Source organism: Mustela lutreola, chromosome X (genome assembly GCF_030435805.1).
Source record: "Mustela lutreola isolate mMusLut2 chromosome X, mMusLut2.pri, whole genome shotgun sequence".
NCBI lineage: Eukaryota > Metazoa > Chordata > Mammalia > Carnivora > Mustelidae > Mustela > Mustela lutreola.
In genome coordinates this window covers 115,212,064-115,236,289 of record NC_081308.1, presented here as the reverse complement: position 1 = coordinate 115,236,289, position 24,226 = coordinate 115,212,064, and the positions used below count along the sequence as shown (strand labels likewise).

The window sequence follows — 24,226 nt, the reverse complement described above, 5'->3', positions numbered from 1 at the left end:
ATTGTGCTTTGGGTGATACTGGACGTAACCGGGTATGGATTTTGGAATTTAAATTATGTCTGCCATCCTTACATGGTCTCTGGGGCAAAAGGCATAGATCGAATAGTCTCATTTAACAGGGTCAGTAAAAGTAAGGGAGTTTGGGTCCTTCAGGTCCCTTGGCTTTTGTTCTGTTAACTTCCGTAGGCAAAAGAGATACTTTAAAACTCGCTGTATGAAATGAAGGATTAAGGATTTTATAGGTGCTTTAAAAGTCTCTGCACGTAAAAGCACGTGTGGAGTGTTGGCGGTGTAGTAAAGGTGAGCTGGGTGAAGGAAGTAAGTCATCTCGGGAATGTTGATTACAGTCTGATTGGACAAGAAGGTTAAGATGCATGATACAACTGTGTGCTTCGATTTGAGCCCGTAATAGCCACTCAGTACGTACTTGCCAAATTGTGTGGCCATTAGGAGGGATTCATGGATCAGATTTTAACTTGTTAGGTCAATTTTATAGACTTTTTGCATATGGCCCACTCAAACAATCTTTGTATTTGCAATTTATATGGCTATACTAAAAAGTCTTAAAGTGGATCAGAAAGGAAATCAATGTTCTGAACAATCAAAAGAATTAGAACATGTATGTAGCACCAAATTAACTCCTGTTTAAATTAACATCACGCACAGCACACACGCAATCCTATGTGCTTGCACACAACCCTTCCTAGACAGAATTTGAATCATGGGAAACAGAACACGTTCCCTGGTGGTACTGGACAGAGGGCATGCTGGTTTGAAATCCATTCTCTCAATTAGATCACGTCTCTTACACTCCAAAGCAGCTACGTTACACAGAGTAACAACTAACCCATGGGTTCTTGATCTCAATGAGGAACTCTAAGACTTTTATTTTTTTCCCCCCATCAAATGCTCGGTGTCTTGGCATTTCTTTGACCTGGAGCCCTTTGGAGCCTGAACAATGAACTTTGACACTGTACAGCTGTTTTAAATTAAAACACCTCTGAAATGCCTCCCTGCCCCCATCCTTAAAAGCTATACAACTGTGGGTGCCATTCCCTAGTTCATGCAAGTGTGTATTCAGAGTTCCTTATTACATGAGTCATCAAAGCACAAGGCAAATAATTTCCAACATCCTACTTCTACCCTAAATGATGTGTGCCTATTTTATGAACAATATAATAAAAATCCAATATTAGGGAAGGACCTGTGGTTGCCTTTAGAATCCTCTCTTCTGGATTGCAAAATACTAATAGCAGGGGATTGACACAAGGCTCGCGGATAGATCTCAGTGACCAGCCTTTAGTTTTCCAGCGCGTACAAGCTACGTGTGCAGCCTACCAGGCGCGTACTGACGTGGCTCAGCGTTCCTTCTTTATCGTGTCCCCAATGAACCAGCAGCTAGGGCAGGGCTGCTAGGGAATCGAGCAAGGTATGGGAAGTGGACCAGATGACACTTTCACGTTGCTTCTTACCCCAACACCCCCCAGCTTTGAATTCTAGGAAAGTGCTACCTGTCTTCTGGACACTTAGTTGAGAGACTTCCGTACAAGAAAATTTATCCCCCCAACCCCCAAAATTAGAAATGACACCCAAGAATGCAAGAAAAACATGGAAAAAACCCAAGTCATTGGAAAGACGTTTTCCTCTAATTAAAACGCTTAACCCGTATGCTTCATGTTTAGCACCGCCCCGAGCTGGTGCTGATAGCTGTTGAGGGGTAAAATGGGACCCGCTTCCTTGGCTAGAACAATGGTTCTCTAACATTAGGGGAACCGGCATCCCAGATGGCTGGGCTCCACGCCTGGGGTCTCTGATCTGGTGGGTTTAGGGTGGGGCCCAAGAACTTGCATTTCTAACAAGGGCCTTGCTGATGTGGTATTGCTGATGGCCTGTCGTGGGACCGCACTTGAGAATCAGTTTGGATTCTGGAGAGAATTAGAGGCCTCTCAGGTACCTGATTTGAGTAATGCTTTTCATATGGTTCCCCTAGCTCCTTGCGTACTTTCTGGTCTTCTTCCAGGGAGTGACCTTGGGTAAAAACACCAGGCCGTGCTTGTAATGGAGGACACGAGTTGACTTGCATGCTTCTCCTCAGGTTCCCCCCCACCGCCCGCCCGCCCGCCCTTTTTAGCTCTTCAGAGGGACTCCATTTCTCCTCTCCTCCTTGAAGAGCGCCCAGGAAATACAAAACAAGAGAAACTTCAACCAAAGGGAAAGGAAAGAGCCCTTCTCCCCACAGAAATACCCCACAGACAAAACACACATAGTTTGGGAAGCCGGGCTCAAGGCACCATGTGGTAATGAGCTGGGGGCACGAGTATGGAAGCTCTTGGAAGTATGCAGAGACACCCACACCCCTTCCAAAAGGCTTACAGTGTTTTCAGTGCAGGTTTTGAGAGACTACTGGAAAGTAGTTTTCAGCCTCTCATTTGCCTGCCGGACGTAAGAAGATAATGGGTAATGGCTCTGCCACGCTATTGCATTTCGAGAAGATTGCTAATGTTCTTCTGGCTTCAAAGGAGGCACCAGATTTTTTCTTCTACTCCATGTTCTCTTGGAGGCACTTTCTTAATGTGGTCCTTTTAGTTCGCTTTAGTATTTATTACATTCTCTGCTTGTAAACTTAATATCTTGAAGTGTTTATTTTTATACCAGCCATAGATTCATTAAGAATAATTGTTACAGATACACCATCAACTCTTTCCTTCTTTGAATTGCCTCCCAAAAGCTTCAGGAAAAACTAATTTGCTCTTTGTACTTAAGAGATTAAAATCTTTCAGCATTCAGGCCAGAAAGTAAATGTGGAATAACTAGGTATTCTTACGTATTTTTCTCAGTTATTTTCCTGTTGGCCTGTAAATACACAGAATCCCTCCTCTCCCTTTTCCCCACCCTTTCCCCCCCTCTTCCCCCAACAAAGAATCTCATGATGTTCCCATATGAATCCTTTAAGAACCCACATTCAACTTGGATACCCCAATTTGTGCTAATGTCACAGGGAACACCTGAGAACTTCTTTTCAGAAAACCTCAGCGCTAGCTTTTGTGGTATTTCATTATGTTTCTTGGCCTCCAGCATGTACTAGGCAGTGTTCTTGCGTGTCACGTAGATGTAAGGAGAAAAGGAAAAAAAAATGGGTCCGAGTAAAATAACATGTTTTGAAAATACCTGTCCAGGTGTCAGGTTTCAGTTAGGAGGCATCGTTAGCTTTGGTTTTGATTCTTGCTGTAGAAAGTACTGGCAGGCCTCGTGTTTTAGATCTCATGTACCCATTTTTATCCAGCTCTTTATTTACCTTGTGACTGAACGAGAGATGTGTGTGTGTGTGTACTTACATTCATGTGTGTGTATTTTATATTGACTCCTGAGAAGTTGCTGGTCTAAAATAATTATTTTCCCTCTCTCTTAGGTGTAAACACGTGTCCATGACTTTGTGGCTTGTGACCTGGCTTTCCTTTCACTGACATTAAAAGAAATCCCACCTTATATATGAGTGTGTTTTCCAATTTCATTTTGACATTTTTTCCCCCAACTTTCAAACTGACCTGAGAGACACTTTGTTACTTAATAACTGAAAATGTTTTCTTCCCTTTTTTCTTTTGTCTTTAGAATTCTTCAAAGAACTACTGGAAAATGCAGAGAAATCCCTGAATGACATGTTCGTGAAGACCTATGGCCGCTTATACATGCAAAATTCTGAGCTATTTAAAGATCTCTTTGGGGAGCTGAAGCGCTACTACGTGGCGGGAAGCGTGAACCTGGAAGAAATGCTAAGTGACTTCTGGGCTCGCCTTCTGGAGCGGATGTTCCGCCTGGTTAACTCCCAGTACCACTTCACAGACGAGTATCTGGAGTGCGTGAGCAAGTACACGGAGCAGCTGAAGCCCTTCGGAGATGTCCCTCGGAAACTGAAGCTGCAGGTTACGCGTGCGTTTGTCGCTGCCCGCACTTTTGCTCAAGGCTTAGCAGTCGCGAGAGACGTAGTGAGCAAAGTCTCTGTGGTAAGTGCTCTCTGCATCCCACGCCTTTGTTTCTTTTGTTTCATTTCAAAAGAAAGTTTGGGGGGTGCTAAGGGGGTGCATTCGATTGGGCGTCAGACTTTTGATTTTGGCTCAGGTCATGCTCTCTGGGCCGCAGGTTGAAGCCCTGGGTCGGGCTCCAAGCACAGTGGGGAGTCTGCATGGGGTTCTCTCCCTCCTTTGTCCGTCTTGCTTGTGCTCTCTCTTTGTCTCTCTCTCAAATAAATAAGTTTAAAAGGAGAAAGTTTGGGAGGTTGGAAAATCAATAGAATTCCATGGGCTGGAATTTTTCCATTTTCTCCTGTTCTGCTCTCTTCTTTCTCTTGGCCTTTCCCTCACACACTTTGTTCTGATACAGGTACATCCTGGAGTTAGGGACCGTGCTGTGATGAACACCATCCCATAAATGTCATTCTTTCCAGTGCTTTCTCTGGTAGCGATTATTGGAAGCAGAATGCATGTTCACTTTGGAATCTTAATTTTCCAAAGTGGGTCTACCATGGCCATGCTCTTCAGCTCCTGTTCTCCTTCCCCTCCAGAGAAAGAAGCAGGCGGGCTCCGTGTTTGTTTGCTTTGAGTGACTGGGTTTGGGGCCCCCGCCTTACAGTCTAGAGCCGTATTGAACATGCGTTAGTATGGGTTTCCTTGTTTTAAGGTGTACTTAGCGCTCTTTAGAAGGCAGAGCTTTTTATGACAGTTAGTGGGTGCCCCGTGCTCTTGACTTGCAGCTTTGTTATTATGGACAGAATGAAAATCGTACTGGGTAGGCAAGGGCAGGTGCAGTGGGGCACATTTCCGTCATTTGTAAAGTAAAAGAACTGAACAGTGTTCTCTGAAGCCAGCTAAGGAGGTCGTTCAGGGGCCTCCTTCCAGAGAGGAGAGGCAAGGGAGATGTGCCTTTCCCTCCTGGCCGCACCAGAGAAGCTTTGCTATTCTCGCTTTTCAAAGTAGAGGGTTGTTTTATTTTGTTTTGTTTTTAAGATGCTATTTATCTATTTTGAGAGAGAGAGAAAGCAAGCAGGGGGAGGGAGAGAGAATCTAGAGCAGACTACCTGCTAGTGTGGAGCCTGGCACAGGGCTCCATCTCCCGACCCTGAGATCATGACCTGAGCCCAAACCAAGAATTGTACAGTTAACTGCCCGACCCACCCAGGTGCCCCTCAAAGCAGAGTTTTGAGCAAGATTTCAAGGGAGGAAAAAGTTCTCTGGCTCCTTCAGTCCCTGCTCCCCCAGAAAAAAAAAATGAAATTTGAAAACTTCCTGAAGGCCTTTCTTCCTCTTACCCTTCCATGACTTGATATCAGCAAAGAAACAGTAATCTGGGGCACGTTACCTTAGGAAGACTGATCTTGGTGCTGTTACATTTCAGCTCTCAAAGGAAAAGCCAGATTATAATCTGTTCGCTCAAAAACTTGCAGACAGAAGGATAAGCAGCTCCTTGTTTTGAGGCCTGAAGGGAGTGGTCAGACAACTGGAATATCAATCTGATGGCCTATGAGAGAGTTCGTGAGAGTTCGGGTGACCAAGGAATGTATGGTCCAAACCAGGATGCTTGCTGTCTAAACCGCGAGGTTCTTATTAGCTGTCCCACCCAGACGGCATGTGCCGCCTCGTTTGAGGCAATCAGGGCTGCCTTGAGCAGACCAGGCTTCCGCGTTACCCTAGTTAGAGAAGAAACTTTGAGGTTAGTCCAGTGAAGGTGAGATTCTAAAGAATTGTGTACCATCAGAAGTAGGTGTTTCTAGGATGTTCCATCCCAGGACTGGGTGAGAAAGGAGGCTTAGCTGATTGGTCGCCTTTATTCTGTCAGGTCTGTGTATTCCCTCTCATCTCCAGGCACCTGAACTCTCAGGGAATGCCAGTTCTTTCCAACATGTTCTTGTTGACTCCTTTTTTTCCTGATACTCTCCTTAGGTGGGTGAGAGCAAGTTGGGGGGGGGGTGATGGTTATAATTAAAGGAATAATCTGATTCCTGAACTTTGGCCAACCTCAGCAATCATTAGGAATCCTCCAGATGCTCATCTCAGATCCCTGAAAACAAGGCACAGTTGTTTACATGGTAGCTCACCTAACACACCAACAAGTCCTTGTGTTCATCCTCAGCTGAACAGGCAGGGAGGCAGGGCCGTGTGCTTTGAATGAGAGAGAGAGAGCGCGCACACGCGCGCAGACACTTAAGCCAAAGAGAAAGGCATGAAGTAGAATGTCCTTTGCGAGCATCTAAAAAATGGTTGCTTTCCATTAGCCATCCCTCTTTCAGTTCTTGTGAAGAGGAGACCAAACCAACAGAAGTCTGGTTCACTTCACTTTGCTAGGTGGGAGTCCCGCTTCAGAGAGCTGAGGTTCCAGAAACTCCAGCTCATGGTGGAAGGCAGTAGATGAAATAAGGAAGTGATTTAGAGACCCTTCATTGCAGATTTATTTATTTTTATTTTATTTTTTAGGGATTTTATTAATTTGGGAGAGAGAGAATGAGAGAGCGAGCATGAGAGGTGGAAGGTCAGAGGGAGAAGCAGACCCCCTGCTGAGCAGGGAGCCTGATGTGGGACTTGGTCCCGGGACTCCAGGATCATGACCTGAGCCCAAGGCAGTCACTCAACCCACTGAGCCACTCAGGTCCCCTCACTGCAGATTTAGAAAGTCAAGGGCTTAGAAGGCTTGCTGTTGTCCATCCTACCCCACCCCCCAGGGTAGGGAGAAGGGAGCAGTTGTGGCTTCCCCGTGTCCCATTCTTCTTGACATGGTTCTCAGAATTCATGGTGGGAAATCCATAAGATTGGCTTTTGTATATAAAATTCAAACCCGCTTAACTATACAATAAAGAGTATGTGACTCAGAACAAAAGAGTCACAATTTCTGGTGTTTTTTTCTGGTATGAATTTTTTTTTTTTTTAAGCAAGAGATTTCCTGTGCACCTTAGTATTGTTAAGTTGTTTGAAAAAGTTCCTTTCTAAATATAACCCTAAATTTGCTTCAGAATTGATCTGTAGTCTATGTTCATTGTATTTTCTAATATCGGCGTAAGAGATGTTTGTGTAGTTATATGAGAATACAATGAATACAAGGTATAAGGCTTAATTTACTTTGAGTAAACATTGCTTGCCAATTGTTTAGTTAAAAATACTCTTTTGTGTCTACTTGAAAAGTTGAATTTGTAACTGGAAACTTTTTAGTACTGTTTTGCTTCCCTACTGAGCTTCTTCTAGACTTAAGGACTGATTTGAAATCAAACCGTCCGACTAAGTTGGGTCATGCTATCTAAATGACACAAGGATAAGATACTCAGGCATCAGGTCAATTTCTACAGGAGTTAAAACACAAATTATTGAAAAATTTCTCATCTATGCAATGTTTCTGGCTAGAATTATGTAAGGAGCACTTGGATATTTGAGGAAATACTTATTAACGTTAATTTCTGGAGTATGACTACCAAATAGATTTTAATACCGTAGTATGGGGAAGACAGTAAATGATCCGACTATCAAAGCCTTATTTCAAGTTGTACATGTTGGAAGCAAAGTCTGCAGTTGCTGTCCAAGGGTGATCTGCAGGCGGGACTAGAGCAACTGAAGAACTAGACATTCCTTCTTCTGGTGTCAAGTAGAATGAATTACTTGGGCTTGGAAAAGACCACTCAGAGTGGAGAACATTAAAGACCTCACCCGCCTCATCTACAAAGATGTCTCTGAAAGTCAAGTATGAGAAGCACTGGGGTCTTGGCTTAGTTACCGCCTACTTAAAACATGTTCCCACTTTTTCTTTGGAAGTGGATGCCCTGTTCTTCCAGATTACTTTTGCCACACAAGGGTTGTAGGTAAATGCTGAGCAATGACTTGATTATCACTAAGCCTTTTAAAGGCCATTGGCACCAGTAAGCTAAGCTTAACTGCAAGGGAAAGTCATGGCTCAGTCCAAGTATCCTTGCCTTGCTTCAGATATTTTGGGCCCAAACATGGGGTGACTGCAGCTTACTCCACTGAGCTTTACCATTGCAACTGCAGAAAAGTCCCTTTAATGAACAACAAATGGTTCAAGAGCACCCTGGCACTATACGTCTCTGTATGACTTAGCCCTTCGTTATTTGTCATGGTTCATGATGCATTGCTTATTTACCTGCTCTAGCAGCAGTTTTGCCTGGAAGGGTGAAGTCTGTTGCGGTCTTTGAAGAATGCACGAGTGGTTCCATGCACCATGAAAATGAATAGCTCCTGTGCCAAAGAGAGTTGCATTCTCATGGTTTCAATTAACACTGACATAATGGGACTATGTCTACTCCCCCACCCCAAACTCCAGGGGCTATAATTAGAAAGCAGTTCCTTACCATTGTGATGTCTAAGTGATTGTCCTGCCTCGAGAACAATTTCCATGCCCCCCCACCACCCGCCCTTTGATCCCGTCTGTTCACAGTGCCCCAACACCTATAAGAGTACTACACAAGTTATTTTGCCATTTCCTGCATCATTATAAATGTACATTGTAATAAAGTTCTATCCAAAAAGCTTTTAAGAAGCTGGGTGTAGACACTTGTTCAACCCTGAGTATTTGTTTACACTCATAACCTTAAACAACCAGAAGAGGAAGGTGGGACTCTAACTGATAGTGCGGGAGGAAGTGGGGCTCGGCGGGACCGCGTGGAAAGGGTTAAGGGCTTGAGACAGCGTACTCTCAGGACCAAAATCTCTCTTTTTTAAAAAAAAAATTTTTAAGGGTTAATATAAGGATGCTTCTGTTTTATCTACAGCACATGGACAAATACTCCTGAATGGGCCCTGGTTTGTTCCACATATTTTGTTATGTCTTTAAAATTCTGTTATCAGGGCACTAGGAACAACTCATCCTTCTTTCTTTGTGTGTGTGCAGTGAATTCAAACTGGGAAGTTGTTGGGGCACAAGGGTGGCTCAGTCAGTTAAGCATCTGGTTAAGCATCTGCCTTCGGCTCAGGTCAGGATCCCAGGGTCCTGAGATTGAGCCCTGCTTCGGGCTCCCTGTTCAGTGGGAAGCCTGCTTCTCCCTCTTCCTCTGCCTGCTCGCTTGCTCACTCTGTCTCTCTCTCAAATAAATAAAATCTTAAAAAAAAAAAAAGACCCTAGGAAGTTGTTGAATAAACTCATCACATCTCACAGCATGTTTGGGTCTCCTATCTTTTTTTCCCCCATAATTTGGGGAAATATTTCCCCTTATTTTGATTGGGTGCTTATGTTACCAAGCAACAGAGAAAATCTAGGTCTTTTTTGTTTGGGGCGATTGGCTTTGCAGACCAAAAAAATGTTGCAGCAAATGTATGTAAGGGATTGGAATAAACTAAAAGGAAATGTGTTTTTAACTTGAGTGCAGTGTGTTGACTGCCATCACTGTGCAGTGTGGCTTAAGGCTCGTTCGGAATTACCAAAATGAAATCCAGGCTGCACGGAGAGGTCTTCTCCAGCAGTTTTCCTTTCCCAGGCCGCTTGCGGTAGTTTTTAATGTGGTGGTTAGAAAACGCAGGTTATTGAGTAGAAAGTCTCGATCTCTATTAAAAGTCTTTGCAGGGAAGGAGACTTTTCTGTAGAGTCTTTTTATAGCAAAAATGGTGTGCAGATGTCTACTGGGGGGCAGGAACGAGTGTCTCACAAAAGGGAAATGAGGATTCTAACCCCCGCTCCCCCCACACTCCTACTGACTTTTTTTTAAACTGTGAAACATAGACAGCCTCCTAAAATCCCAAGGCACTTCAATGCTTAGAAAGACCTTGATCAGTCTTGCAGGATTTTAGAAGACTTGGAGATTGGCTGTTAATATCTTGTCATTATGGGTCAGTAACTTAGATAGATTTTGATTTGGGGACATAGAGAAGAAGTATTGAGTCCAGAGGATATCCCGTTTCTACTGTACTGTCCCCCCAAACTAAACAAGTCAGACCACCTCATTCTTACATAAATAATGTCAAACCCCTTTTCTTACATAACATCCCACTTTTTAGTAGAAATTAATCACCTCTACTGCATAACCCCCCAAGTCTTTCAAAATATTAAAACTTTGGTGAGATAGATGTACTGTTTGCTGGCATTTTTGTTTAAGTGAGCTCTTTTTTTCTCTCTCTGGGCAACAGTGTTTACTGGAGCTTTTGAATTCTCTGTGAGCAGGAGCCGGTGGGTGGTATATGTATGTATGTATATATATATATATATATATATATATATATATATATATCCCCCATCCCTGTGGTATCTCGACCCATTGTGAAGATAGAGCATTGGCTGAGTAAGTCCTTGTTGTTCATTAAACAGTATGTCATCTCATCCAAGGGCTCTAGTCAAGCACATCCGCCATGTGGGTGAATCCTAACTTGTCCTCCAACGTAAAAATGATTTCATTTGGTCACTAAATTTGAAAACCGCAAATTCTTGCCAGAAAACCATCCAGCCTCCTAGCTGAGCGTTCGCTGTGTGTGGTTCCCCTGTGCTAGGTCCGGGTCCCTACGGAGAAGGACCACGTTCCATGTGCTGCCCTCGAGTTTCTTTTCATTGTTCCTGAAATGCAGTTACTCAAGGAAGCCATTCCGATGCACATCAAGGAAGCCCAGGGCATGGGCTCTATAACCAAAATGGCCACATTCAAATCTTGGCCCTGCCCTTGAAGATCTCCTGTGAGTCCCTTAATCTCTTTTGACCCCTGCTTTCTCGTGTAAAATGAAATGATAATATGCCTCTCATATGATTATCGGGAGGCTTAAATGAGTTAATACACGAGTTAATACATGCAAACTTAAATGAGTTAATACATGCAAAGTACTTAGAAGAGAGCCTGGCACATAGTAAGTTTGTTTTAACTATTATATATCAATAACATCAATAAAAGCTCTCAGTAGACAGGCAATTCTGACGTAGAATATCCTTCTCTTTGGTTTTGACATGAAGATTCTTCATGATCGTGAAACCATAGAAGCAAAATAAACATTTTTTCCTGAGACCATGGATTCATTCTTTGTGTTAGTGGTTCAGAGGGGGAAGGGAGTACAGTTTTGCCTCCTTTGTTTCTAAATGTCATTTAGAGAAATAACTACTCTGTAAGAGAGGTCTGAAACGTGTGCCTTTTAGCAAAGCACAACCCCCCCCCCCCCAATCCTACTGGCATTGGGGCTCAACAGAGGCTTCTAAACAGAAGGAAAACCTCAAATGTTAGTCAAGAGCTGTGGCGCAAAGGAATAATTATGTTGAACATTTTAAGCGGCATGTTGGGCCACAGAGCATCAATATATAACTGACGATTAAAAGGCAACCTTGGAGTATAGTTGCCCCTTGTGTTAATCCCCACGTGCAGGATCTACCACTTGGACTTGGGTCCCCACATAAATGTACTTTAGTAGGTTATTTAGGGACTCCAACAATTGATTTTGAGGCTTACGAGGGAGTGACATGTGAATGAACTTGAGTTTCTTTTTTTTTTTTTTAATTTCTAATTTTTTAAGGGTTTGTATTTATTTGAGAGAGAGCTTGCAAACGAGTGGGAGGAGAGACAGAGGCAGAGGGAGAAGCAGAGTTCCCTCTGAGCAGGCAGCCTGACGTAGGGCTCCATCCCAGGACCCTGGGCTCATGAACTGAGCCAGCCAGGTGCCCCTGTACTTGAGTTTCTGTTCAAAATAAATAAAGCCCCAGAATGAAGCCCTTGAGGATTCAAAGATAAGCAACCATTTTGTTTCTCCAGTGGGTACTCCAGAGCCAAAAAGGAGAAGTGGTTCTTGGCATCCTGGGTTTGCCATCCTGAGCTTGGCTGGGTCCATGAGATTGGGGACCTAGACCTAAGGCCTGGGGGGTGGTCACATTATTGGTACATCTTGGGGGTGAACATCACAGGGGACCCCTGTTTCTTTCCATTTCCTGACTGTGTTAAAATCATTCTTCAGGGGTACCTGGGTGGCTCAGTCAGTTGAGCGGGGAGCCTGCTTCTCTCTTTCCCTCTGCCCCTCCCGCTCACTTATGCTTGCTCTCTCTTTCTCTCTAATGAAATTTAAAAAAAAAAAAAAAACCACGATGCTCCTCTGTGCCAGAGCCTCATTCCCACACAAGGATCTTGTTTCCCAATCTGAATAATGTGAAGTCATGGATAGTGCTGTAGGTAGTGGTCCTGAGGCCAAAGACTTGAGTCTGATTTTCTCCAGCTGGGTATTGTGCATGTCCTTGCCCATCGCTGTTTTCTTAAAACTTGCCCATCTCTCTTCTCAGTTCCAGCATTTAGTATTTCCATAACATGTTATAGCTGAGTTCTTCATGATCGTTTTTAGTAGTTAGACAACTGGTCACATGCAGAGCACGAGCCAGTACTTAGCCAGCGAACGAAGTGGAAACTGTCCGCCAAACCCAGTTTCATAATCTTCCTTTAATAAAACTCTACTGTGTCATTTTGTTTGGTCCGGGGCTTTAAACCTTGAGCAGACACCAACCTGTGCAGACCGGGCCTGCTGCAACACAGATTTGACTTAGAGTGGAACAAAGAATAAAGCGGACCATGAAGAGTTACGAAAAGAAAGCTGGTGGTGGGGAGGGGGGAGGGGCACATTTGTTGAATAAAACTACCATGATTTTAGATTTTTTGCTTATTTTCTACAGGCCCATACCATTTTGGAATGTGTTTGTGCTTTCGGGAGCAGGTTCCCCGCTCTAATACAGAGATTCCTGCTTGCTACCTAATCACAAGTACATTCCAGAATAATCCCCAACACGAGATAGGTGCTCAGTGACTAGTTGTTGACACTTGAGCTTTGTGAATGTTTCCGTAGTAGGGCATGGTTTCTGCTGAAGCAGAGTATCCAACAAATGCCACAGGTTCTTCTCCAGTCTCTCGTAGGCATTTACCCACTAACTCTTCAACTCTCTGAAATCCAGCCAGTTAGCGGTATGGTCAATGTGGAACTGAACCTTAGCAATGGAGGGGCAAACCAGTGTACCCAAGATGAGAGTTTCACAGCCTGTGCTGAAGAAGGCAGGGAAACGTGATCTGTCTGGGAAATGTGTGGCCTCGCTTTTCTCATCTCTTAAATGTGAGAGTCCTACGGTGTGACCTCTAAGGCCCCTCCCAACCCTGACTTCTGCGCTCCTGGGCTTTTCCAACCACCTCCTGCCTCCAGGCTTGTGTGTTCCTCTGTAAACTGAGGGGGTAGGATGGGCAGGTGTTGAAGTCCTAACTATTGGTGACTATAAAAGAGTGAACTTTTGGTTATCCAGAAAATCTAGCCCTCCAGACTGGCCACACCCCCCCCACCCCAGGGTATCAGGTAGCCAAGATTTCACTGCCCATTAAAGCACAATGAAAAGACTCATTTGGGCCTGGGTTCAAACTGCAGCGGCAAAATCCTCCTTCTTGGGAGGGGGTGTTGACTTTGACCTACACAATTAGCGCCTTGCTGTTGGAGGCTCCGGCCCCACCCGCTTCAGGCTGGCCTTCTGGTGGGGATAAGAGGCGGGCTGTGTGTGTCCATCAGATAGGAGCCAATGGTGTTCAGGTTTCCTCCTGACAGTTCTCATCCCTTGTTCCTGTTCCGAAGGGTAGTGTTGATAAGCAGTGTCTCAAGTCACACTCCACGGCAGGTGAAGTTCATCCCAGCATCTGTTCCCTGCCTGGTATCTGCTATCATAAGTTTGCTCAGGACCTTGGTGGGTACTGATAAGAGGGGAACGCACTAATCCTTTGATAGCGACTGGGAAAGCAGAGGGTGGGGCGGAAAGAACAGGAGGGTGGGAACCCCCAGGGTAGCTGCCAGTGCGGGGCGGGATGGCTGGCCACCATCCTTCCTACGCACTGATGAAGATGCAGGGCAGGTGGCCTGCGCTCCTGTGTGCCTCAGTGTCCCTGGAGAGAAGCGGAAGGGGACAAGAAGCCTCTTTTCTCCGTGGAGGGTGGCCAGTATCACTTTTACCCTTGTGACTTCCCTTCCTCATGAACTGCCCAATAGTATCTGTTTCTGCCTGGTCTTCGTGTGCCTTTCAGTTCTGGCCACGCACACAGTCCTTCCTGGGCAGCCAGCCCCAGGCACTTGGCCTTCTCCCTGGTGGTGGTGGTCTTCCTTCAGCTAACCAGTTAAACCCAACCCTTTCTCCCCAGTGTAACCAAAGTCTCCTCTCTTCCATTGAGCCTTGCCTGAGCACTCTGCTTTACTGTTCCCAAGCCTCAGAAGGGCTTCACCTCAGCCCAAGTTTAAGTGTATTCATGTTCTTTAAAAAAAAAAAAAAAAGATTTTATATATTTGACAGAGATCATAAGTAGGCAGAGAGGAAGTCGGGGGTGGGGGACAAACAGGCTCCCCACTGAGCAGAGAGCCCGACACAGGGCTCAATCCCAGGACCCTGAGATCATGACCTGAGCTGAAGGCAGAGGCTTAACCCACTGAGCCACCCAGGCGCCCTGTATTCACGTTCTTGCCTGCAGAAGACCTTGAGTTTTGCCTTCAGCACAGCTACTGGTGTTGAAGGGATCATACACTAGGGACCCTGCTACACCTCGATGCTGGTGGGCTAAGTGCCCAAGGAAGACACTGGTGGTAGGGGCCACAGCAGGCCATGCACAGTGGGCAGGAGAAGGTCGTCTCTCCGCCTGTGTCTCCTGGCTGATCCTGGAACCGTGTGTGTACAAGGACTTGAGGACTTCAGAACAATTGAGCCACATAAAATGAGCGAGAGTGAGCGTGAGGATGGAGGGAGCATGGGCGTCTCCGGGGTGTGAAGTGAGTGTCCCTGGGTTATTAAGGGTCAAGTGGTGTTCTTCCCTCTCTCCCCACCCACCTTCTTCCCAGCATACCCTTTCCTTCTCTCTAATCTGCCTCTTACAAGTAACAGGCCAGGCCTGCTCGGTGTTATCCATCCCAGCTCATTCTAAGTCGAATTCATGGCCAAACCTTCAAAGTCATCTGTTACTGCTGCCTCACCACTGTATTTGTCTTCCCCCAAACTAGGTCAATCCCACAGCCCAGTGTACCCAGGCCTTGCTCAAGATGACCTACTGCTCCCACTGCCAGGGGCTCGTGAGTGTCAAGCCGTGTTACAACTACTGCTCCAACATCATGAGAGGCTGCCTGGCCAACCAAGGCGATCTTGATTTTGAATGGAACAATTTCATAGGTGAGTGAGGGGGAGGGAGTTGTGTCGCCAGAGAGAGCTCAGCTTCCAGGCACGGGGAATATTGTAATTATCGTCCATGAAAGTTCTTCTGTGCCTTATTTATGGGATGCCAGGGTTCTACGTGTACTTGGAGTTTGCACCATTCTACAGGTAAGTGTTCCCTTGAACTGATGGTGCTGGTATGGAAAATTTCAGACCTATCAAATACCAAGGTATCAGAAAGAGAATGTGACTTTTTGGCATTTCCTCCCCGAAAGGTCTGTTTTAGTTACTCATCATAGGTTTGTGTCACTGTAAATGCTAGAGTATGGTCGTTACTGACTGAACGTTGAAATCACCTGTCACCCTGGGACCGAACCTTCTATATAGTGGCCCAATGCCCGTTGGATGTTTGAACCAAGTGAAACCTGACTGGGAGGGAATCTAGGGGTTCTCTTTCTCCAGAGGATTTCACAGTAACGCGAGCGCTCTAGGCAGCTCAGACAGCAGTGTAATCCAAGAGGATTCATCAGCACCAGTGGGAAAGGACAATTGAAGGATTGTTTACAGGGTCTGGCCGTCGAGTTTGTTGATGTGCCCTTAACGCACAGCTTAGTCCTGAAAGCTCCATGATGGGCATGGGGGCTCCTGGTCCTCTGTGCTAGTGGCGCTGTACACGCGCGTGTGCACACACACGCACACACACACCTAAACGGCTCACGAAACAGACTCAGCTCTTCCTCCAGCGCCCAGTCACGTTTGAGTAATTGCAGAACATAAGTGGCTTTAGAAGCACCTGTTTTTCACTTCCTTGTTCACGTCATGGGAACGTGTGTGCAATTTGTTGTCACCTTTCGGACACGGGATTGGACTCGGGAGAGAAGGCTTCTTACTTTTTAGTCTACATGAGAGCTAATTACTATATTAACTCTGTTTGCAAATGCATCAATAAATTGGCTCCAACAGATTCTTGAGAACACTGACGGGGTGGGGTGTGAGGGGGGCGGAGAGAGAGACATATGACTGTTAAGCACTTCAACACAATTGTAGCCTAAATAGCTCTAAGTGAGAAGACCTGTGAAAGGGTAGCCAGAGGGGGCGCCTGGGTGGCTCAGTGGGTTAAAGCCTCTGCCTTCGGCTCCGGTCATGATCCCAGGGTCCTGGGATTGAGCCCCACATCAGGCTCTCTGCTTGGCAGGGAGCCTGCTTCCTTCTTTCTCTGCCTACCTCTCTGCCTACTTGTGATCTCTGTCTGTCAAATAAATAAAATCTTTAAAAAAAAAAAAAAAAAAAAAAGGTAGCCAGAGGCAGCAGAAGCTCTTGCATGGATGGCCCATCGTGCCCAGAAGGAAGCCATGGGAGAAATTGTGGCTTTAAAATTGTTCCTTCCCTCCCCCCACCCCCAACCCCGGGAAATAAAAGCTCATGGCATTTCCAGATCGGAAGTTGATGTTTCAATTTTCAATTTTTCAATCCTACCCTCACCGCCCCCCCCCAACCCAGATGCCACATTTGAAGTTCCCTTCTGCTAAATTCATTTTTGTAAATATTGGTTCGCCTTTTAACTTTATAGCATCTAATGTGCTCGTTCTCCAGGAAAAGGAGGAGAATTCGCCATACAAACAGTGCAGAGCGACAGCCCCCGAGTCTTGCCAACCTTTCTACGGACTGGTCACGAGACTGGTCACGAGTGAGGGGCAGAGGGCCGTGTTCCTTGCACTGTTCTCTTGTTCCAACGTGTCTGGCAGAAACTGTAACTCATTGTATTAAAATATAAATTCTCTCATGCTCATTTTCCCAAAGAGTTTGCAGATCCACGTCAAATCAAAAGTGCACTGTGGCTCGCTTAATTAATGTTTTCAAGCAAGGAGGAGTGAGTTGCGGTGGTTGTTCTTGTTGAGAGTTTTAAAAAAAACTACGTTTGTTCTCTTTCAAGAAACAGAATTAAACCCGAGTGGAAATTGATAGGATTTCTGAATCCATTTTCCTCAGTTCTTTGAAATGATCCTCCTTGGAGGGATGGGGTATATAATTGTATCTAAACTTAATTTTTAATGGGTATTTTATTCTTTCTGTCCCATAAGCTGATCTCACAGGCCAGGGGTAACAGACATTGTTAATCCCCAGTGCTTTTTTATGAATTTTCACCAGGGTTTAATTTGCTCTGTGGTTGTAGAATTCAGTCCCAATTTACATGCCTCTGCTCTAAGTTCTTTTTTTTTTTTTTCCCCCTTCGCAAAGAATTTTTCTTTCCCCTTTAAACGACTGCAGTTAACGAATGGTGATGGGCGCTTTTTCCCCAACTTCTTTAAAATCAGATCTTGGGGTTAAGTCGGGAAACTGCCTTTTGTTTTCCCAGTGGGTCGTGAGCCTGAAGATGGGGGTTTGTGAGTCCTGGCGGCACAGCGCGAAAGGATTCAGTTTGCCTGGTGTGAAGGGGATTCTCTGTGGACGGGTGGGGATGACCTCCTGCCCATAGCCTGAGCGCCAAAAGCCTGTGGCTGGACCAGGCCCCCGAAGAGACAGGCTCAGTTTTCTGCCTTCTTGCTGCTGTGTCCTCCTTTCCCTCTCTTGAGTTGCTACCAGCCTTGATCCAGATGGATCCAAACAGTTGGAACACCCCAGACTCGGTTTTGTAAGAGGCTGGCTCAGAAGGTCAACGCAATACTCCTTACCGCCACCACCGGGATGAAGTCAGTTTCCAGACGAGCTTAAATGCTGCTCCGTTGCACCTTGCTTTCCGTCATGTACTGTGGTTTGCCTTAACCTTCACCTGACGCCTAGCCAGCCTGACTCGTGTCGCACATTGTGGCCTGCAGGACTTCCATGCTGGGATGTTGGGGTGTCAGGGCTGCTGGCAGGAGGCAGGGGCCGGTCAGATATCCTGGAAATAAGAGACCTTTAGCCTGGACTCACCATCTTCGGCTCTCCCTCAGGGCTTCTGATCGGGGCTGGCCACTTGTAGGGAAGGGCTGCACTGAAAGCTAAGCGGGACTCCCCCCCCCCCCCAGGCGTGGAGGGGCCACTCTCTGCATTCCTCAGCCGCCCTGTGCAGGACGCCATGGCACCGGCCCCAACAAAGGCCCGGCTTCCCTCCATTCCCAGAGTTGACAAAGACGCCAAACAGCCAGAAGAATCGGGTTTATGTTTCCTTTCAGTCTTTCACAAACACATTAGTGATCCGCCTTTCCTCACCAGTAGGGGAATGAGTAGTTCCAAAATGCAGTGGATCCCCCACCCTTGCTTAAACCTCTGCATTTTGGATGTTGATTATCTGTCTATTCATAATATTTTTATTTGGAGCAAGCGACTTCCTCTACAAAGAATGTGCTTTCTGGACGTGGCAGTCCTTGACGCTTTGACAAGGATGAACACGTTGAAGCGATTTCCCCTCTGGTACGATGCTGTGTTCATGCCGGCAGCCTTTACTAAGAGGTAGGAAGCGTTCCTTTATTGGTACTTACCACAATGCAGTCTGAAACTTCATTTGTGACTGCTTTTCAAAAAAAGTGCATTTCAGGGAAATCTGTTAGAGAAATGACCCCTATGCCTTCGGCTGTTGTGTTGGGTCTGTTTTAGGTGGAAGGTGAAAGGTTGATGATCAAATTGGGTTTCATGAACAGGCTGCTGCCCAAAGTCCTTTACACCAGAAAGCTGAGGTAGAAGATGATGGTGGCCTGCAGTCTTCTCTGAGAAGGGCATAGAGGCTTCTGGAAACTAGCCTTCCTTGCTGGGAGCTATCCTCGGCCTACCTGAAGACTGTGGATAACGTGGGCCTAAAGAGCCTTCCCTCCCGGGCCTTAAGCACCAGAGTTAAAAGGAGAGCGGACAAGTGGAAAAGTTCAGTGCTTGTCCAGAGTGAAGCACCCTTTTCCTCATTTCCAGTTTCCTCGAATTGGGTTTCGAACCAGGAAATATCAGCCAACAGTACTAAGCCTCAATATCCCCACGAACATGTACGGCAGAAAAACAAGTACCACATATTTTGTTTAAGAGATTCAACGTGTACTAAAACATTCTAGACTCCTCCAGAAGGCCAAGGTGACTCGCAGGGTCATCCACGAAGACTCACAGTGGGCTTTTTGCGGACTGTGTCTTCTGTTGTCACCTCACCCAAATGAAAAGAGGCACAAGTTTTGCTTTAAATCGAGGCCCTTGTGTTTGAAATGGGAAGTTTATCTTAATACAAAATTGGATCTTTCAAATTTTCATTATTTGAAAAGTCATTAGAATTTCTCGGAACACTGTCATTTGTACTTTCCAACTGTGCGCTCAAGGAGCTGAAAGAGTTTCATTTAAAAAATGAAAGAAAGCAAATGATATGCCAGGATTTTAACGGATTTATGTTTCTGAGTCTTGTAAATGGAACCTAAATGAAAAGATCCCAGGAAGTCACTGGCAGAAGTGGCATGTTGTTGTGCCCCCGGCCGCAGGTTTGTCTGCGGGAGCTAGTGCAGAGCCTCACAGCTACAGCCAGCGACACACACAGGGAATGAATAATCAGTGTAATAGAATGTTCCCAATTGGGTTTCCTCTCTGGAATAAAGCATCCACCTGGCCATTTCACCCTTTAGAGAACTAGTGATACACGGTGACTAAATGCAGCTTGGTGTTCATAGAAACGGATGTAAAAACCCGAGTTGATCAGGACACGTGCGTTCTCCCCTAACCCCCCCCCCCCCCGAAACAAAGACGGGGTGAGATAAGCAGACTGATGACCCACAGCCGAACTCACGGTTTACTTTTTGTGCTGTATTGTTTTTCCCCAAATGTCCTGTTAGATGCGATGCTGATGGTGGCAGAGAGGCTCGAGGGTCCTTTCAACATCGAATCGGTCATGGATCCCATCGACGTGAAGATTTCCGACGCTATAATGAATATGCAGGAGAACAGTGTGCAAGTGTCTCAGAAGGTAACGAAGGCAGGATAACTGGCAAGGAGAGGCAGAGCCTTCCCCGCCAACCCCTCTTCACAGCCTCCCCTCACCCCCCCCGACCCCACCCCAGGCTTGGGACGCACCTTCCCTAATGTGACCATGTTTGCTTCGATGCAGGTTTTCCAGGGATGTGGGCCCCCCAAACCCCTCCCGGCCGGCCGGACCTCCCGTTCCATCTCCGAGGGGGCTTTCAGCGCTCGCTTCAGACCGTATCACCCCGAGGAACGCCCGACCACGGCGGCTGGCACGAGTTTAGACCGACTGGTGAGCACTTTGGCACAGGAATGGGCGTGTTTAATGACAACCAAAAGCATTTGCTCCAAATGCAGTTTTAGTTGGACGTCTGTCAACTGCGGGTCTTTCAGGTGAAACTTTCCAAGCAGATTGCATGTGGATGTCCATAAATCTGCCTCTCATTTTCTGGCTCATAAAATCCGTACGTTGTTAGGAAACGCGGCGCATCTACTGTGCCCGTTAGAGGGAGGCACAGAGCGATGGGACGCCTCCTCGTTCTCAAGAAGCCCCTGGCGCAGCGGGAGAAGCAGGCATCCCCTGAGAAAGTCTCCTCATCCCGCGGGGCCTGGAGGCTGGCGGGCCTCAGACGGTAGCTGCGAGGAAGAGGGAGAGTGGACAGTGGGTCTGCGCCGCTCCCTCGGGGCCTGCATTCCAACCATTAGTTCACTGGAGTGGGTTTGTTCTTCCTGTGTAAATTTGATCTGCGTTTTTCTCTTGTGACTCGAGTTGAAAAGGAATTGCCTAGCACTCTGGAGCTACTTTAGAGATGATCAAAAGACACATGTGTAGGCTGTTGCGTGTTTTTACAGAGGTCTCTTTCCCTCCCCCTCCCCCTCCCCCATGAGGTTACTGATGTCAAGGAGAAGCTGAAACAGGCCAAGAAGTTCTGGTCCTCTCTGCCCAGCAACGTTTGCAGCGATGAAAGGATGGCCGCCGGCCACGGCGACGAGGACGACTGCTGGAACGGGCGAGGCAAGAGCAGGTCAGCGCGGGCAGTGGGGTGGCGGTCTCCCTGCATGGTAGCCTCGCAGGCCTTTCGCACGGGGGCCACTCAGTTGTCACTCGCGGGAGGCATCATGAAGTACGTGACAGTGGGTAGCAATAGCATGGTTGGCTTCTAAATGTTGTAAGAACAGGCTTTGCTCTGCAAGCCTTGGGAAGGCACCCGGCTGTTTGCGGAGAGTCCTGGGCCAGAGGTCTGAGATGGTGGCTCTGGTCCAGCACGAGAACTGCAACTCAGGGTTCTGGTAGCATCATCTTTCCAGGGTTTTAATGCCTATGATTCTCAGCCCCCCGGCCTGGCCTCTTAAAGCTCCAGTTCCGCCAAAGGCCTCATTCTCTTCGTGGGTGATGTCTTATGTAGCCACCCCTCCATACCCAGTAACTCTCCTAAGTCCCCACTGTATCGGCCCTTGACTCTGACCCACCAACGTCTGTTAAAAGGAGTAGCTTTCCAAAAGGTCCCCGTCAAAGTGGAGAAACAAGAAATGGGACAACTTTCCCCTGAATTGCACTCAGTGGGGATACTAGAATCAAGGCAGAATTGTCTGATCTTCGGCGACTTTGAGCTTTACTGATCATCTTAACGGGGTCATTTTCCATTTCAGATACTTGTTCGCGGTGACGGGAAATGGCTTAGCCAACCAGGGCAGTAATCCGGAGGTCCAGGTGGACACCAGCAAACCAGACATACTGATCCTTCGCCAGATCATGGCTCTTCGGGTTATGACCAGTAAAATGAAGAACGCTTACAATGGGAACGATGTGGACTTCTTTGATATCAGTAAGCACCTGTGGTTTGAAACTTACACCTCGTTCTCGTCTACCATGTGATGAGAACAAGTGGAATGAAATGCATGTTCCTTTTTTTTTTTTTTTTTTTTTTTTAACTAGGTGATGAGAGCAGTGGAGAGGGAAGTGGAAGTGGTTGTGAGTATCAGCAGTGCCCTTCGGAGTTTGAGTACAACGCAACCGACCACTCCGGGAAGAGCGCCATCGATAAGGCCAGCGGCACTGGCGGCCTTGCCAGGGCCCAGCCCTACCTTCTCGCTGTCTTCTGCAGCTTGCTCCTGGTCATGCAGAGAGAGTGGAGATAATTCTGAATCGTAGAGAAAAAGTTCTCTTCAAAAAGTTAAAAAGGCACCGGTTATCACTTTTATACCATCCTAGTGACTTTGCTTTTTAAATGAATGGACAACGATGTACAGTTTTTACTATGTGGCCACTGGTTTAAAAAATGCCGACTTTGTGTTTTCATTCAGTTTTGTGGGGAAAAGGGACTTGTATGTATAAAGGCGGTTCCTGCTCTCCCAGAATCATGTTAAACGTGGCTAACAGTGTAGGTACAGAACTGTAGTGAGTTGTGCATTTGTGATTTTATCACTCTTGTTTGTTTGTTTGTTTGTTTTCTTTTTGTTTGTGGGGTTTTTTTTTCCTCCTTCAATTATGATCTCACCTTGTTTCTTACAAGAAAACCAGGGTCCTTTCTTGGCATGTAACATGTACGTATTTCTGAAATATTAAATAGCTGTACAGAAGCAGGTTTATTTATCATGTTATCTTATTAAAAGAAAAAGCCCAACAAGCAGTAAAATGTCCATTTATCCCTGTTGATGGGTTGCCTTCTCTGGAGAGGAGTGGATATGATTTTTTTTTTATTATTATTATTACGTTAGGACAGAGTGTGAAGGCACAAGGGGGCTTCGGAGCCGCTTGGTAGGTTGGATTCAGGCTTCAATGCAAGAAGGCTCTACTTCCCCGATAGTCGGGGACTGGAAGACACTGCAGACCATACTCGTCTTGGTTGAACTGAATTACATAGACTAAGATCACAGGTCCGTTTCTCGAACCCGCTTATACTTAGAGCAGAACCCACTTAGAAGAAGATTCCTTTTCAGTTCACTCTCCCTAGGAATATAGAAGGCGTTCCAGATGTCTGAGTTCTCACACGTTCACACGTAGTTTAGGGGGTGGGTTTTTGTCTTTTTGTGTCTTATCCAAGCAACTTAGCAAGCCGCTGTGTGCTGGTCTTCATGTCCACACTGACCTGCTTTGATTTCCTATCCCGAAGGCAGAAATAAGTGACCAAGAAACTCATTTGGTCCCCCTTGTTTCACCCACCGTGTAGAATAGGGAACTCTCTGAGGGCCAGCCAGAACCGGGGTACAGTCTGGGCGCCCCAAACAGCTGTCAGCACTCCTCCAGCAAACTTCTCGTCTGTGCATTTGCGTCTGGTTTTGGATCCCTGTTTTTGTAAAACAAGGTTTCTAAAGTGTCCTACTTGAGTTGGCTCCCCCTGGCCCATCTGATCAGAACGGCAAAGGGCTTGCTGTGGGTCACGGCCATGTACTACTACCCTGTCAGCCAAGAAGTCCGCTTGGGGCCGTCTGGGGGTCCAGGCTTTTTTCACGTGTTGTCGTTGTTGGCAGGCGGACGGGAGGGACTAGCGAGCCCAGAAGACAATAGCTTAGTGGTGACCCTTAGCCACGATTCTGGGGGTGGCATGGGGATCTGGCAAAGGCAAAGGCCAGAGCTGTTGGCCCAGGCCAAAGACAACCCCGTTCCTTGTATCCTTACCAAATGACAGCTTATAAAACCATGAGAATGGAACAGCTCCCTTGAAAAAGGAGTTCCCAGAAAGTCTTCAAAGAGGGAAGATCCTGCGAGTCTCTTCCTGTGTTAGGCAGCCAGATCTCTGACGCCACAGAAGCTAACACCCACGGAGGGGTGGTTTGTGTTCCTGTTGAATCTTCGGTTGTTAGACTAATTCTCTATTTTTATATTGAAACATAATTACTTGATAGCTCAGGGTCTACATTTCATTCAGCTTTTCACACCAAATTCTTCAAGAATGGTCAACATGGAATATTGGGGGCTGTTGTAAACAGAGGCTTAATTTTATTAGAAGTATGCAGTTATTTATTAAAGCATGATGTTAATAAAATAGGCATATTCTGGCTGGTGTGTATAAGTGTTTTTTTTTTTTTTTTTAAATCACGGAAGACCTAAAATTGAAAAGGTGCTCCATTTATGTATGAGGAAAAATGAATTGTAAATAGCTAAGCTGCCTTGTGAGAACTTGGAAAATGTGCTGATACTTAGTAACTACCTCAGTTGTGAGGAATTTCCTTTTTAGCTTAGACTGCTATTACTTTGACTTGGTAGAAATGAATCTGGTCTCCAAAA

At 46.2% G+C, this 24,226-nt stretch overlaps 1 protein-coding gene across 1 annotated transcript in view; it reads left to right on the top strand.

The window, feature by feature from the left end:
- GPC4 (glypican 4) overlaps window positions 1–23,997 on the top strand; it is a 105,934-nt gene extending 81,937 nt beyond the window's left edge. The window contains exons 3-9 of the mRNA XM_059157471.1: window positions 3,610–4,001; window positions 14,946–15,111; window positions 19,872–20,002; window positions 20,144–20,290; window positions 20,887–21,023; window positions 21,649–21,824; window positions 21,935–23,997. Of these exons, the coding sequence (XP_059013454.1) occupies window positions 3,610–4,001; window positions 14,946–15,111; window positions 19,872–20,002; window positions 20,144–20,290; window positions 20,887–21,023; window positions 21,649–21,824; window positions 21,935–22,137 (1,352 nt within the window). The 3' untranslated portion in view covers window positions 22,138–23,997. The remainder of the gene's footprint in view (window positions 1–3,609; window positions 4,002–14,945; window positions 15,112–19,871; window positions 20,003–20,143; window positions 20,291–20,886; window positions 21,024–21,648; window positions 21,825–21,934) is intronic.
- The last annotated feature ends 229 nt before the right edge of the window (window positions 23,998–24,226 follow it).